General features: G+C 53.4%; 1 protein-coding gene across 1 annotated transcript in view; it reads left to right on the forward strand.

Annotated features, from left to right (window-relative positions):
- The window catches only part of ptprfa (protein tyrosine phosphatase receptor type Fa), a 144,172-nt gene that overhangs the window by 73,460 nt on the left and 54,795 nt on the right, over positions 1-15,917 (forward strand). Inside the window, exons 6-8 of the mRNA XM_084692649.1 lie at positions 4,736-4,846; positions 9,226-9,237; positions 14,401-14,670. Coding sequence (XP_084548775.1) covers positions 4,736-4,846; positions 9,226-9,237; positions 14,401-14,670 — 393 coding nt within the window. The remainder of the gene's footprint in view (positions 1-4,735; positions 4,847-9,225; positions 9,238-14,400; positions 14,671-15,917) is intronic.

The raw sequence follows: 15,917 nt of genomic DNA on the forward strand, positions 1-15,917 counted from the left end.
TACACCTGGGGGCCAGCAGGTGAGGACAGACACGGCCTATGTATTGGGAACATGACAGCGCCGACAATTTGGTTCAATGTCGTTCACGGGCAGCACGCGGCCCCCCGCCAGCGCGGAGCGCGGAGGGGGCCCGTCCCCTCTGTCGTGAGTCGACGAGAGACAGGCCGCCGCCGATTGGTGGTCGGACTGTCTGCGCTTTTGCCCCGTTTGATTCGATTGGACGCAATCAATTATGCGGAAGCGCGATTAAGAGCCCTCATGATAGGACCTTATGATGGGACCCCTCGACCCATCGAGGGACGCTAATGGCCCCTATCTTTCAACTTGACACCTTTAAACGGTCTCCTCGCAAATCAAAGATGGCAGCCACCCGTCCTTTAGGTTTGACAGGGCTACAGAGCGCTCTCGAAAACATGTCATTGTCTCCCAGTAATTATGGCGAAGCTTGTCCAAAAACCAAGGATTCAGCCGCCTCCTCATCGATCAGTTCTCTGTTTACACACAGAGGCAAACAGCCCCCGACCTGTCCTGGGATCTGATAGCGGAAGTGGGAGAGGAGAGGATTAGTATGTGAGGACAAAGCGAAAGCCTAGCGCTCGGTGACAAACACTGCTGGAGTAGCGGGGCCATGCGCTGCGTGCCAAACAGTCCCTTTCTCACACACGGAGTCCTCTCAGTTCCACTTAAAACCCCAATGAAATATGACTTGGTTAACCAGAACATGTTAGTACCGGTGATATGTCTGTGTAGATCATTCTAGTACATAATTCATCATTATGTCAGGTTATTGAGGTAACATTGTTTACATTTTGACTTAACTTTACCGTAATGCTTTTACCTTAATGTATTCCTCTGTAAAAATAAATAAATAGAAAGGACATTTCAATACCTGTTCCAGCCATTGTGAAAACATAATAAAACCCCTATTATTTTTCACAATGAACCCGCCACACTGAAATCTGCCACGGCCTATAGCCCTCGACCCCGCATCATGCTGAACACACACACCGCCCTTCTCCAGGCGACACGTGTCCTTCAGTCATGTGGGTAGCCCCCCCCCCACCACCCCCCCCCTCCAGCCGCTGGCAGGCCTCAGTGTGAACCAGGCCAGGCCCTGGCCCTTGGAAGCTGCTGATGTCCCTCACGCCCCAACACCCTCAACCGAGGCCACACACAGCGACCAGGGGGAGGGGTCTCTTGACTCTCAACTCCACCTCCTCCCCCTTCCCCCTTCACCACCCCCCCCCCCCCCCTAAAAAAAAAAACCCCAGAGTGGCCGACGGTTGGTTGTTTATGTCGATCTCCTGGATCGGCATGGGAACCGCCGTCCTCCACCGTTTGAGGCATACGTCTTTGATATGCCCAAATGGCCTCCTGACTCCGAATATCCGCCTACCTCAAATGGATCGTTAGCAGACGGGGCACTTGGGCTTCGACAAACATTAGCCTTTGCGAGGTCCGTCGACACGCACATACGTACTTATAGAGACCACCGGCCCCTTCACGTGAGACGATAGCACACGTTCATACTGTGCGAGTCCCAACTCACGTTACCCCCGGAAAACAACAACCCAATCAGCCTATCCCAGATCACAGGTTTCTCAGCGTTGCATCAGTTTCACCCCCGGCGTGGCGCGCTCTTCCGCCTTTCCTTTACGGCAGGAAGCCGGAGAGACCACACGCGCGTCGGCGTCTCCGGACGCCCCAGGCGGAAGCCCGACCCGGGCTCTTCCGAGGGTGAACGAGAGGTCACGCTGTCAATAGCCAGGTGCGCAAAGGTCGGTCTGGAGGGGCCCGACTCTGTGGACTTAAGTGGCTGATAGCCAAGTCCAGCAGATATAGCTATGTGCAAAACACAGGCACCCAAGAGATGAGGGAATGTGAGTGACATTTAAGGGGGGGGGGGGGGTAATTTTTCAACTTCTCTTCTCCTTCTCTTCCTAGCTCTTTTTTTCTGTCGCTCCTCCTCCTCTCTCTCGTCTCTGTACTAATGCTTCTCTCCGATCTTATTTGCATTCAAATGACCTCACCAGGTGGTACACCAATCAGAGGTAAGAATGCTGGGTACAGGAAAATCCAACCACTCTCGCCATCCCTCTCCTCCCCTTCCTCCTCCTCTCACCTCACCATGTCTCCATCCCCCGCTCTCTGTCCATCCTTTTTCCTCCTCCCTGACACACTTTGTCCGCTTCAGCGCATGACCTCATGTGAGTCTGTCTGGTCTATATCCTTTTTTTCCAAACGGAAAAAGGTACAGGAAAAGTCCAAAATCCTAAAAACCCCCTCCAATCCAATCTTGCCTGGAAGCCAATTTGAGCCGTTTCCCTGTCTTTGAGAAAGACGGATCGATGCTACGTGCAGGGCAGAGGTAAAGAGCACACCCTCAGAAGGGTCAAACGAGAAATTGGACTAAGTCTTTCTAGATTTCCACATATCGGCTCCACAACCGGACAAAAATACTGCCGATTTGCATTTAGCGACTGCGATAGACAGCCGGTGTTATTAGCAGTCGACGTGGAGGCGGTCAGCGTTGAGGGGAGGTCCCGGGCCAGGGTATGGAACGCTGAGACGACATTATGAAGGCCCGTGCCTTCGCCGGAATCTTCTTTTTTCTTCAAGGGCACCCGGGAGCTCTCACCGCCACAGGCTCCACCGACGAGCGCTTTTCCCAGAAGCCCCTTCTGTGAGGTGGGGGGGGGGGTTGGGAGGGGGGAGGATTGAGGTTGGGGGAGGGGGGGGGGGGTTATCTAATTTACCTCTAGCAGGGTGATTGGCCGTCTTCCCATGTTTAGAATTCTCCCCCCCCCCCCCCCCCCCACAAAAAGATTCCGATCTTCTCATCCCATCCATGGGTTTGCTGGGTAGATTGTATGTGTATAATACCAGACAGCCAGTCAAAGGGAAAATGTAAGAGGGGGGTGAGGCGAGGGGCGGGAGGGGGGGGGCGAAAGGTTTAAGTCAGCCTATAAGCTATAGAAGCAGCAGCTGCATTCTAACCCCCCTGCACACACACGCACACACGCACACTCCTCCCCGCTATCCACACGCCTCCGAAAACAGTGTGCGATTGGCCAGGTCTGGATTCCAATCGGTTAAAGCCTAAAGTTAAAATGTGGAGGAGGAAAATGTGTGCGAGTCTTTCATGATCGCTCTGACATCATGGCTTATTCTCTGGGAGAAAAGAAGTGCGTTGATGTGAAAAGAGGCTTAACGCACACCTACACTGTGTGCGTGTGTGTGTGTGTGTGGATGTGTGTTTGGTGCAAGTTCGCATTTACATCTCATGTATGTGCATATTGTACAGCACATACTGTGATACTGTACATGCACACCTCTATACAGCTGTGTGCAGCGTGCTTGTTTGTATGTGTGCGTGTGGGTTTTAGGATTAGATGAGGGTGTGTGAGATTACCTTTGTGTACAGTAGGAGTGTTAACATCAGAAGACAGGCATTTCAGGCAGAATCCCCTTGACGACTGACAATCTGATAAAGGTCGCCTTTCCGAAAGACGCACCCCACACCCCCCAACGCCCCCCACACACTCGCAGTCTTTTTGATTTACGTCCACCTGTTCACATGTGATTTACCAACGACTAAACACTGTGTCCCAAAACTCCATCCCATGATGCATTTCAGGACCGCTTCTGAAATACGTAATCTCCACGTTTATTTGTCCATCCGTGTGCCTCCACCGGCCGCACCGACATGCATGATGTGTGTCACATCCAACACACCCAATGACATCTCATAACCGGGACCAAAACGCCGTCATGTTGTCTGTCAGAACTAAGAGTCCGCCGACGCTCTTGCTAAGTGTGGGGGCGAGGGCGAAACCAAAGCCTGTGATATGAGTGGCGAGGATGGACAGTAGAGTCTTTTCAGACACGAGGAGAGATAACGATCGTCCAGCCCAATCAGTTGTAAATATAAACCCGCGCCAGGTAAGTGGTGAATGTTCCGGACTCGGACTTTGTTAGCGATCCGCCCCCCCCCCAGACGGCACAGAGAACCAAAGGTCTGTCCAGGGCTTGATAAGAGAGGTTTTCAGGCCCGGTTTTTACCTCGTTTGTCTCACTGCCGTCAGAACCATGGTTTCAATTCATCCCTCTCAAACAGCAGTAAAGAAAGTGTTGGGGACAATCAGTGCCGAACAATGCGGAATTGATTTGTGGCTAGTTTATCTACAGGGTGTTAAACATTGTCTAGACTAACACGGGGCAGTTCAAGTACTGTGGCCCTGTTTTTGCCTCTGATAAGAAGAAGCAGGTGTTTTATCTTGTGTATGAACCGTGGGGTTAATCAGTGTCAGAGCAATTTAATAGCAAACCTACAACACGGTCAAATAGCCTTGATGATTCCTCCTACAAAGTCTGTTGATAAAGAAGCCTTGTAGAATGGGTTTTCGAAAGCGCAAATGTTCCGTCGTATCGTTCCCCTCAGGCAGTCGAATAAGCTGTGCGCGCGCTCGTGTTTTGGAGGCCGCGTCGGTGCCGCCCGCATGAAGTCAGATCGGCACTGATTGGTTTGCTTGAAACGGGCTTGTCGCCAAAGTCGACGGGTCTCCGTTCGGGCCTGCTGTACTGTGCGTGGGGTCGGGGGGGGGGGGGGCAGGTGTGTTTTTCAGCGGGGTACGCGTGTCCCCGGTGTCCCCAAGGTGTCTCTGTGTGTGTGTCTCCCCCGCGAGCAGGCCTCAGCCATGACAGTGTACCTTCTGCCCCCCCCTCCCACCCGCAGGAGCGCTTCAGATCGAGAACAGTGAGGAGTCGGACCAGGGCAAGTACGAGTGCGTGGCGGTCAACAGCGCCGGGACCCGCTACTCATCCCCGGCCAATCTCTACGTCCGAGGTAAGCCCCCCCCCCTCCTCGCCGTGGCCCCTCGCCAGGGGCGAGAGGGTAACGCCAGCTTCGGATGTTCAAGGGGGTGGGGCTCTCCCCGTCTCCGCCCCTCCGCGCTGCCGGTCGAGAGAGAGCTAACCCTTCTCCCACAGCTGCTTCCACCGCTCCCTTCCGCACGCGGAGCGTCAGACCTCTCCGACCTGAATGGAAATCCGGAAAGTTCCACCCCCCCCCCGTGTCCTGATCTGCGACCGCCTCGTGAAAAGCCGAACCTGTCTCTGCCTGCTCTCTCTCTCTGCTTTTCTCCCCTCCTTTTCCGTTACATTCTCTCTTTTCGTTTTCGTGTCCCGACGGGGCGGTTTACTGTCTCTCTCCCCAAAACCACCTACTCCGTTATTAGTTCTCGTGACCTCCCCACTCACCTCACACTCACAGTCACGGCTTTTGTCTCCCCAGAGGTGAATCAGAGTTCGGCTGTGTTGTTACGTTGCTGTGTTGACATTTACGTTTTCTTTTTTCTTTACGTTTTTTTTTTTTTACTTAGTCATTTAGCAGACGCTCTTATCCAGAGCGACTTACAGTAAGCCCAGGGACATTCCCCCCGAGGCAAGTCGAGCGAAGTGCCTTGCCCAAGGACACAACGTCATGTGCACCGGCCGGGAATCGAACCGGCGACCTTCAGATGACTAGCCCGACGCTCTACCCGCTCAGCCACCTGACTCCCTGTTGAACTCGCTCCGGCGGAGAGGAGCGCGCGTGTGTCGTCTTGCGAGCAGACAAACGCACACCTGGGTGGCTGGCCTTGTGCCGAAGGAGGGACGGAGGGAATTTCCCTCCCGTCAACAGGATGAGGCTAATCCAAAACAAGCGGGGGTTGTCAATCTCAATCCTCCGGGCGCTTGGCCTGACAGCAGACATCCGATTCAATTGGTTCCAATCGACGTCAGGATCTCAATGGCAATGTCCATTTCACGAGCTCCCTTTTCTTTTTTTCTTGACTCGACTCTAGTCTTTTTTTTCCTTCTCCTCGTCTTTTCGCCGTCGTGTCTTTTGCCCTCGGAAAATATCAGACGACTTCCCTCCGTAGGAAACATAGAACATCCCCGGGGAACGTTAATCGCGTTCTTTTCTTCTTTCCCCGTGATATTTCCTTACTGTAACTGGATTAGAACCGCATATCTTCGGTCCACGCTGCTCCCAGAACCCCCGCCCGGTAGCCGCGGGTCATCACCTGGGTATCGCTCCATCTAACGGTGGAACGACCTTCGTGGATGGAAACCCCTTTTTCCTCCTCCTCCACCTCCTTCCAGATCGGCCCCCCGTTCGGTGATGAGAAATGTGTGTGTGGGGGGGGGGGAGGGGAGGGGGGGGGGGGAGGGGGGGGGGAGCTCACAGGAGATAGGTGGAGGAGATCATATCCGCCGGTCTCTCTTTTTTGGGGGCCCCTGTTGGCCCACACACCAGGAGGAGGGCTGGCGAGGGGAATACTGATATCCAGATCGCTCCTTTGATGAATGGCATTTAATATATATGTATGAGTGCCCTGTGATCGTCCACACCTGCCCTTGTGAGAAACGATGATGACGTGTGTGTGTGTGTGTGTGACTGTGGGTCCCAATGTGTGTGTACGTGCGTGTGTGTGTGATTGTGTACGCGCGTGTTTGGGCGTGTGTGTGGGTGTGACTGTGCCTGTTTGTTTGTGTGTGACTGGATGTGTGCGTGTGGGTGGGAGGGTGGGAGGGGGCATTCCTGCTTCATTTCTAACTCCGACGAATCTCGTCGAAGTGATAAAGAATTGCCTCTGAGAACTGAAAAGGGATCCTGATGACGTGTCACGTCTAAAAATGCCCCCCCCCCCCCAAATTCCAGATATCCAATTAACCACCAGCCAATAGGCCATGTTTGTGTTTCTGGTAGTGCTGAGTCACCCAGGTGTTGATGCTTCCTCTCCTCCCAGCCTCCAGTCGAACTGAAAAGCTATGATCCACCTCGCCATTCTCCTTCCTCACCTCTAACATTTTGTATGTCTCTTGTTTCTACACCATGTCAGACAGAGCCCTGTGTTTGAACAAGCTAATCTCCCCAGGTGTGCTGCAACTAGGTTTCTTCTGTCTCGTGCAAATTTCGACGCCGATTTTCCAACCTGTGTGTGGGGGAGCTTCTCTCTTTTGTCTCTCTCTTTCTCTCTTACCTTTCTTTAGTTTGCCTTCTGCTCTGTGTTTCTGTCATCACTGTGTGTGTGTGTGTGTGTGTGTGTGTGGCCTTGGCACAGGCCTCACGTTCATTGAGATGTTAGTCATATACACAGACTGTATATGTCAATGTTCATTTCACACAAATGCTTATCCTTCGATGAAAAAAAGACAAAAGAGCCAGTCATTGTCTATGCTTACATGTACTGTATGTGGTCTGCCAAATGTGTGTCCTTGGAGTTTTTCTAAGTTGGAACAATAGTTAACAGGTCTGAATGTGTGTCTGAATGTCTGTGTGTGTGTGTAATCATGTTCTTCAATACCTGGGTGTTACCTTGTTAGAATGTTGTTGGTTGTGACTGTTTGCATTGTGCGTGTCTTTCCTGCCTGTTTATGTCAGCGCCTCTGTGTGTGTGTGTGTGTGTGTGTGTGTGTGTGTCCGTCCCGTGTGTTTGTGCGCGCGTGCTTCGGCGCTGCCTCGGATCTTTGGTCGGGCGGGGCCTGCACACCCCCATTTTGTGCGCGTGCGAGAGAAGCCGAGTGGATGAGAAATCTGGCGCCGGCGGCCGTGTTAGCGTTCCCGTCCGTCTCCCCGCTCTCCTCCGCGGCGCTGCTGCTCAGGAGTCAGAGGACAGAGTCAACGTAGCCCCTCCCACCAGCAGGGGAGGGCCCGCTGTGCGGGCGTCACGAAGCCTGCTCGTCAGAGAGCCACGGCTCCTGCCCTCGTGTTTTCATTCTGAGAGAGCGGACCTGTGTGTGCTTCGTGTGTGTGCAGTGTGTGCGCTGTGTCTGTGGATATTGTGTGTGTGTGTGCAGTGTGTCTTAGTGTAGTGTGTGTGTGTGTGCTGTGTCTGTGGATACTGTGTGTTTGTGTGTGTGCTGTGTGTTTTAGTGTAGTGTGTGTGTGCTGTGTCTGTGGATACTGTGTGTGTGTGTGTATGCTGTGTGTTTTAGTGTAGTGTGTGTGTGCTGTGTCTGTGGATACTGTGTGTGTGTGTGTATGCTGTGTGTTTTAGTGTAGTGTGTGTGTGCTGTGTCTGTGGATACTGTGTGTGTGTGTGTATGCTGTGTGTTTTAGTGTAGTGTGTGTGTGCTGTGTCTGTCGATACTGTGTGTGTGTGTGCGCTGTGTGTCTTAGTGTAGTGTGTGTGTGCTGTGTCTGTCGATACTGTGTGTGTGTGTGCGCTGTGTGTCTTAGTGTAGTGTGTGTGTGTGTGCTGTGTGTCTTAGTGTAGTGTGTGTGTGTGCGCTGTGTGTCTTAGTGTAGTGTGTGTGTGTGCGCTGTGTGTCTTAGTGTAGTGTGTGTGTGCTGTGTCTGTCGATACTGTGTGTGTGTGTGTGCGCTGTGTGTCTTAGTGTAGTGTGTGTGTGCTGTGTCTGTCGATACTGTGTGTGTGTGTGTGCGCTGTGTGTCTTAGTGTAGTGTGTGTGTGCTGTGTCTGTGGATACTGTGTGTGTGTGTGCGCTGTGTGTCTTAGTGTAGTGTGTGTGTGTGCGCTGTGTGTCTTAGTGTAGTGTGTGTGTGCTGTGTCTGTCGATACTGTGTGTGTGTGTGTGCGCTGTGTGTCTTAGTGTAGTGCGTGTGCGCTCCGTGTTCTGTGTGTGTTCTTCATCCATGCAAGAGTGTGTGTGTGCATGTTGTGTGCGTGTTTGTGTTTCCGTGCCATGTGTTTGTTGTCATGTTCACGTCTTTCATGTCAACGTGGGGGTGTGTGTTTTCTTGTCTGTTAAATGTTAATGCTCCTCGTCCTTTTAAGGCCATTGTGTGTGTGTGTGTGTGTGTGCTTTAAAGTAATGCATATGAGATGATCATGTGTTTGTGTAAATGAGAGGTGTGTGTGTGTGTGTCAGTGGCCTGGCTATTGTCTCCATGGTGTTTTCTTCATTCTCTTTATGGATAAGCGGATATTTGCCTGTTTTACTCTCTCCGTTTCTCCTTGTCCTTTTCTTCCTGTCTCTCCTCTTTTCTCCCCCCCCCTCTTCTTTCGCTTTCCCTCTTCTTCTGACTCTCTCTGTCTGTCTCTGTGTCTCTCTCTCGCTCTCTCTTTCTCTCGCTCTCTCTCTCTCTCTTTCTCTCCCTGCTCTCTCTCTCTCCCTGCTCTCTCTCTCTCCCTGCTCTCTCTCTCTCTCTTCTTGTTCCCTCCATCACCATCGCTCCCCGCCATCCCAAAAATCAATCCAAATCTCACCTCTCAGATCAGCGGGAAGGTTGGTCCTTTTTATCTTCACTCTCTGCCCCTCCTCTGCCGAGGCCCTGCGGACCGGAGCCAGCCGCCGGCACACCGCCGGGCGCCGCAGGCCCCGCGTCCCGGCCGCCCCCCCTCCCCCTCTCTCTCAGGACCCTGCCTATAGAAGCCCCCTTGTCCCAAACCCCCCTTTCCATCCCACTCCCACCTTTCTGCCTGCCATGCTGCTTGCTCTACAGCATCACCCCCCCCCCATGTCTGAATGCGCTTTTGCACGCCACTCTCACTCCGCTTCGGTGTGTGTGTGTGTGTCAACCTTGCCTGTCGTCTCGGGGGGGAGGGGGGGGGGGTGTCCTCAGACGAGGCATGTGTGTGTGTTGCCTGCACGGTCCATCTCTTTCCATGCCGCGTCCTGACGTCGTTTCCCCCCGCGCTGTGGGGGAGCGAGGCTGCGTCGTTAGGTCGGACTCTCCTCGTCCGCTCCATCTGTTAGAACGACCCGCGGGAAACGTTCCAACCAGCCTGGTCCTAGCGCTCGGGGGGGGCTCCCCCGGCGGATCACGGGGGGCCGCTCCGGTTTTAGGGGCGTGGCCGCTGTCCTTCGATGTCCACTGTTAGGCTCCGTGTCCAGCTCTCGCCCGCTACATCTGGAGAGCGTCGACCGACCGCGTTTGTGGGTTTGGTGCGACGACGCTCTCGCTGCGTGTCGTGTACAGCAGCAGTGTGGTGAGTCATTGTGTTAGTCAGGACTTCGCCTGGGGTCAAGGAACAGATACAGGGATGTTGCATGAGCTTAAGGGATCAAGCCTATTTACATACAAGTTCAAGTTTCAATGAGAACCCTTTTCCCACCCCCAGGCGCTTATGCTGTATAGCGGCGCTATCCTGGTGTGAACAGTGAAAAGCCTTTTTAGTTTTTCGAGTATTTAATCTGGCTCAAGCGGCTTTGATTGTTTATTTTGGAACCAGAATTCAGTGCGGGCTCCAGATTTAATTCTAAAAACAATGACACCAGAAAACTATTTTTTTTATTTTTTTATACTTTTTTTGTTTGTTTGTTTGTTTGAAAGACCATGTGTGCTTTCCATGGTCCCGCTTTTCAAGCTGGAATGGCTGAACTAAAAGGAGGAGAGGGATGGAGTCTTTGTGGGGAGTGCTTAAGCCCATCTACTATACTGTATCTACTGCCAATACCCAAACCAACCATTCTCTCCACTAGTCAGCTTCACAATAGTTGTGAGCCAGTAGTCTTTTTGTTGTTGGTTCAATATGACTCCTAACGCTTGGTGAAATCTTCTTTTCTCACCGGCATACCTCCTTAAGAGTTTCCAGCATTTCCTTTTATCCTGTTTGCAAGGCTTCTCTCTTCATCTTACCGGTTGAAAGATGTTTGTAGGTCAATGTTATCCCGCATTCCATCTTCCGGAAGCATCTAGTTGGGATGAGGCAAGGTTTTTCCGACCCGTAGTAGCTGGTCCTTGTCACGCTGATCCAACTGTCTGGAAAGCATGTAACTTTGGGAGTTATACTCCGTGCAGTATATCAGACCACGTGCACGTCCGCTTCGTGCTAAATGCCTTCACTGAACGTTTCATATTCTATAAGCTTCTCACAAAATGGCTGCCAACTGCCCTTGCATCATCGCTGGTTTTTTTCGAGGGGCATGAGGTGAAGGTTAGGTTTTTAAAGACCAATATTCCCCCAAAGTCTCAGACTGTCTTCATATAAATAATTGACCTTGTTTTGTTTGGTTGGAGTTAGGTTTAAAGACTAAACTTTTTTTATATCGAGGTAGCTTAGTCCAACTAGAGTCCGTGGTTGGTTGAGACTCGAGGTTCTCAATGCCCAATTAGACTGTCGATGCAAGCAGGGTAGTTCCAAATTTGTTTGTGGACAAAGCAGCATGGGCCCATTATGTGAGCTGTTGGAGTTGGTGTGTTGACGCTTGCTGTGCATGTTTGGCTGTCGCGAGCGCTTCCGCATGGCTCGCTTCAAAATATCTGTGCACGTCATAGAAGGACAGATTGTACTTCTGAACACCCAGTCCGCTCCCACCGCTCCGCCTACCCTTTCCCTTTCCCCCCCCAGAAATCTGCTTCTCCAATCCTCTCCACCCTCCCTCCCACCCTCCCTCCCTCCCACCCTCCTCTTCCCTCTCTCTTTCTCTTGGTGGCATGCCAACGAAAAGTGCGTGTCTGCGTGTGTGACCGCCAGCTTATCATGTGCTGCTGACTTGACCCCTAATCTAAACTGCTTCACGTGAAGTGAGTGAACTAAAAAAACACCCCGAAGTGTTATCTCCGGGGGTAACCAGCCAAGGAGACGCATCACACCCTGTCTCCCACCGCCCCCCCCCCCACCCCCCCCCCCTTAACCAATAACCCCCTCTCTTACGACCACAATCAGTAAACGAAACCTCCGCCATCACATAACATGGGGTCCATCTACCACACGTCTGCCACGGGTCGAACGTCATGTCTCTAATGTACATGTTGACTAACAAGGTCTATGCTGATTCCCTCCTCCCTCCCTCCCTCCCTCCCTTCCTCCCTCCCACCTCCCCAACCCACTCTGCCCAGCACACTGCCACTCTGTGGGCGGTAGCACCTCTCCGACCCAATGCGGGGGCTTGTTTTCTGGACCACCCAGCCCCTTGGCTTCAATCGGACACCACATCGACATCTCAGCGTCCACGTGACTTGAATGCCGCTCCCGAGTTCAGCTCGATGTGAACTGTAAAACACATCGGGAGTTCAACGGGCTGAGCACTCTTTTCCGCAGTACGCCGCGACGCGCGCGCGTACCCTTGACTAGCATAAAAGCTAACAGTGGATGTCATTGATATCGTTCTGCATAGCAAATGGATCGATAGCTGCTCCAATCCTTTGTGGGGTCTTGGTTCGTCGATTTGGTGACGCGTTCTCCGATAACCTCCCATGCCTCAAGACAGTTGGCTGCCATCGCCATGCGCCTCAAATCCTAGGTCTCTCCTGGCAACCTTCTGGAAATCTCCATAGAGCCCAGGAGGGCCTAGAAACGACAGACCCCATCAGGCATTCAAGTCACTGAGCAACTGAGATGTTTGTATAAGAAAAAGGAGAGAGAGAAAAAAGGTCTTGCTACCCAGCCCCTCTTTTAAATCTGGTTTGGAAATACAATATTGACATAAATGCTGGTCAGTCTGGATACCAGAATAAGTATGCAGTGCCCCTGCCTTCATCCTTGTGCTGTGGTAAGGATATAAAGGAACCAGGTAATTTCTAAGCCCTGAAGATAAACAAACCCCCCCAAAAAACTGTAATTGAGGAATTGTGTCGTGAATAAGTTGTCCTCTGTCTTCTCCTCCGACAAACACAGATACGCGACTCCGCCAGAACGGCCCAAATTCGAAACATTTGGAGAGGGGGTTCTCTGCAGCAATCCCGGTCTTTTTTCCCGCGAGCGGGAGATTAGAGAGATGTAAACGGAGAGTGTATTTATAGGGGCCGACTGGCGACAGTATCAGACCACGGCTTACACCTGATTAACAGTCCCACGGCTGTGTGTGTGGGCGAGGGTGGGGGGGGGGGGGGGGGGGAGTGGCGAAGCAGCGGCTTCATGTGAGCGCCGTAGATCATCTGTGTTTGTTGGGGAGATTTGTGGGGGGGCGGGGGGGAAATGGCTTGGTTCTCGCTGTGCAATCGCCCGACGGGACTCCACCGCCGTCGCGAGGTCGAGGCCCGCGGGAACGTCGTCGCCGAGTATCCGATTAGCGCCAAAATGATTTCGTGGGGCCTCTTCCAAGACTCCGCCGAGTCAGTGCCCGCTGCTTCGCTTCACACACACATCGATCACACGCGCACACACAGGTTTCATCCCAGGCCGCGTCACTCCGGGCCAGGCCACTCTCCGTGGGTCTCTGTCCTGATGCCAGCCACCTGGAGTGCTGAGCCCGCAGCGGGGCCGTCTGCCACGACGCCAAGAAACCTCTCGTCGGTCCTGAGCCACAGTCTGTCTGGGGCTGCCACCTCCGAGCTCCCCCCAGCCTCACACCCCCTCACCCGGCACCTCGCGTAGGCACCTCACCCGGCACCGCGCCGGGAACGCCATCGCCGTTCGACGACCCGCCGAGAAGCGCGCTCGGAAAGACTCCGGATTTCGAGTCTGCGTTCGGGTGAAACCACCTCCCCGAGTTTCCCCCCCAACGTCGAGTCTCATCCTAATGGATGTCGACTGGCGACGGAAATAGCCTGCGGGCCACGCCCCCCCCCCCCCCCCCCCTGGCTTGTGAAAGACGGAGCCGAACGGAGAGGGAGGTTCTCGCCCGGAATCTGCCTTAAACCCTCAAACCCCTCACTGTTTGACTGACACCGCAAGTAGTCTCATTCTCCCCTGTATTTCGTTAGACCAAGAAGAAAAACCAGAGAAAAGCTATTAAGCGCCTCATGTAAGCCCCCTCACGGCCAGAATATCTCAGCGGTGAGCTTAAATTATACTTTGAGTCACATTTCGTGACCATTCCCAGTCAGAGCGCCTGTACGAGCACTTTAGCTACGCCAGCGAGCGATGTATATTTAATGCAGACAGCAACAAAAAAAAAAAAACGTCGCGTTAATTCAGACATAATGAGTCGCACTTAAGGGGGGGATTTCTACTGCCGGGAGAATACAAAGGGGGTAAGAACCATCTCCTGTTCGCTCCTGCAGGCGCACGGGTAGCGGCGGCTCTTGAGGGGGTAAAGCCTTTGCTATCTATGCCTGTGGAGCTCCAGGTGCATTCTAATCTCCATACCTGAGCAGGAGAGCCGACAGCTCTCGTTGGGAGAAAATCCAGCTTTAGGCCTCGGGCCATGTCTCCCGCATCGAACGGGCTCTTAGAAAGGAGGGAAACTGATGAGGGGGGGGGGGGGGGGGGGCGTCATCGACCGGTCGCTTGGTTTTTCTCCCCCCCACACACACACACACATGCGCCCCCCTCCCCGCGCGACGCGCAGCGGGGCTCGAAGCCATTCCCCCAGACGGCGGCGTCCCGGGGGCCGGCGTAGCGAGAACCAGGCCTGCTCTCGGCGGGCGTGCGCCCCCCCCCCGTCCCCCTCTCCCAGCCCCCCACCCCCCCCCCCCCCCGCCTCCCTATCTTCTCCCCTCTCTCACACCCCTTGTTCTCTCCTCTCCCACCCCACCCTCCCCCCCCCACCCCCCCCCCGCAGTGCGCCGCGTCCCGCCCCGCTTCTCCATCCCCCCCACCAACCACGAGGTGATGCCGGGGGGCAGCGTCAACCTGACGTGCGTGGCGGTGGGCGCCCCCATGCCCTACGTCAAGTGGATGACGGGCCCCACGGAGCTCACCAAGGAGGACGAGATGCCCGTGGGGCGGAACGTGCTGGAGCTCACCAACATCCGCCTGTCGGCCAACTACACGTGCGTGGCCATCTCCTCGCTGGGCATGATCGAGACCACGGCGCAGATCATCGTGAAAGGTGAGGTCGGGCTCTCTGGGGGTGGGGGGGGGGGTGCGTGTGTGATGCGGAGAGAGAGGAGGAGAGGGAGAGACAGAGAGGGAGAGGGAGAGAGAGGGAAACGGCGATCTTACTGAACACACAAACACGAAGCAATTTGAGCCGCTTTGCAAATATTGGCGAGGCGATCGATTCTTGAATATCGACAATCTCTCCCGTGTGTGTTGACATGGCGACCGGCGCGAGGGGGGCGGGGGGGGGTCATGTTTGCCCAGATCAGTCCTCACGATGGAAGCTGACAGAGCAGTCATTAATCTCATCTATATTTGAGCACGTCTGAGACTCGTGGGGGCAAACTCGATGATGGGAAGACAGCAGGCAGGCGGGCGAGCTTCCTGTGTTTACCGCTCGGCTACAAAGCGATCATTCCGGCAGGAAGCGCCGCCTCTAAAACGCTCGTCGGGAAAATAAATAAGATAAAGTGTCACACAGAAGATGCGTGATTTTTTGGTGCCATAATTGCAGTGACTTAAAAAGAGATTAGACGCAATATTTAACGTTTTGTGTTGTTTGTCACACGTGAGGTGTAACCAATGTTCCTGTGTCTTTTATTAGGGGTTAGCGAGTTGAGTAGCCAATTTAATATGGGAGGAATGAGTGAATGCCGCTCATTTTCCGAGGGAGAGGAATTGCCGACAGTATTTTGCGATGCTTGGATACACATCTATGTTATCAATCATGAATGCGGTCTTTCGTCTGAGAGACTTTCAATTAGGTTTGTGAAAGACTTTAGGAGAAAGAGAAACTGTGGCTCCCAGACTTATACAGCCAGAGTGCTAAGGATGGCAGATGGTTTGATATTTCCCTCTCGTGAGGCTGTTTTCTTAGACCGGAGAAGTCTTCCGCAACCGATTATGTGTGATGCATGAACCCCCCCCCCCCCTCCCCCCAGCAGAACGTATAACTTAACTCCTAACTGTGGACTTCTGAGATTCAGACGTCGTTGAGGGGGAAACGTATAAATCGGTTTCTGCTTTTTTGGATGCGCCGCACGATAATCTAACAGATGACGAGATAGTGGCTCCAGAAGATTGCCTGAAAGCCTTCGTTTGCCATGGTTCATTCCAAATGGCCATCTGTGCGTCGTCTCCCCCTACTTTCCCCGCTGCCTCTTCCTTTCCATGATCCATTTGGACCTTGACAGCAGTGCAGTCAAACACCCTAAAGTGATTCAGCACAGTTCCCGACACAATTCAAATATTGCAATG

This window comes from Hypomesus nipponensis, chromosome 26, assembly GCF_054491055.1.
Source record: "Hypomesus nipponensis isolate SF chromosome 26, ASM5449105v1, whole genome shotgun sequence".
In the NCBI taxonomy this organism is placed as follows: Eukaryota; Metazoa; Chordata; class Actinopteri; order Osmeriformes; family Osmeridae; genus Hypomesus; species Hypomesus nipponensis.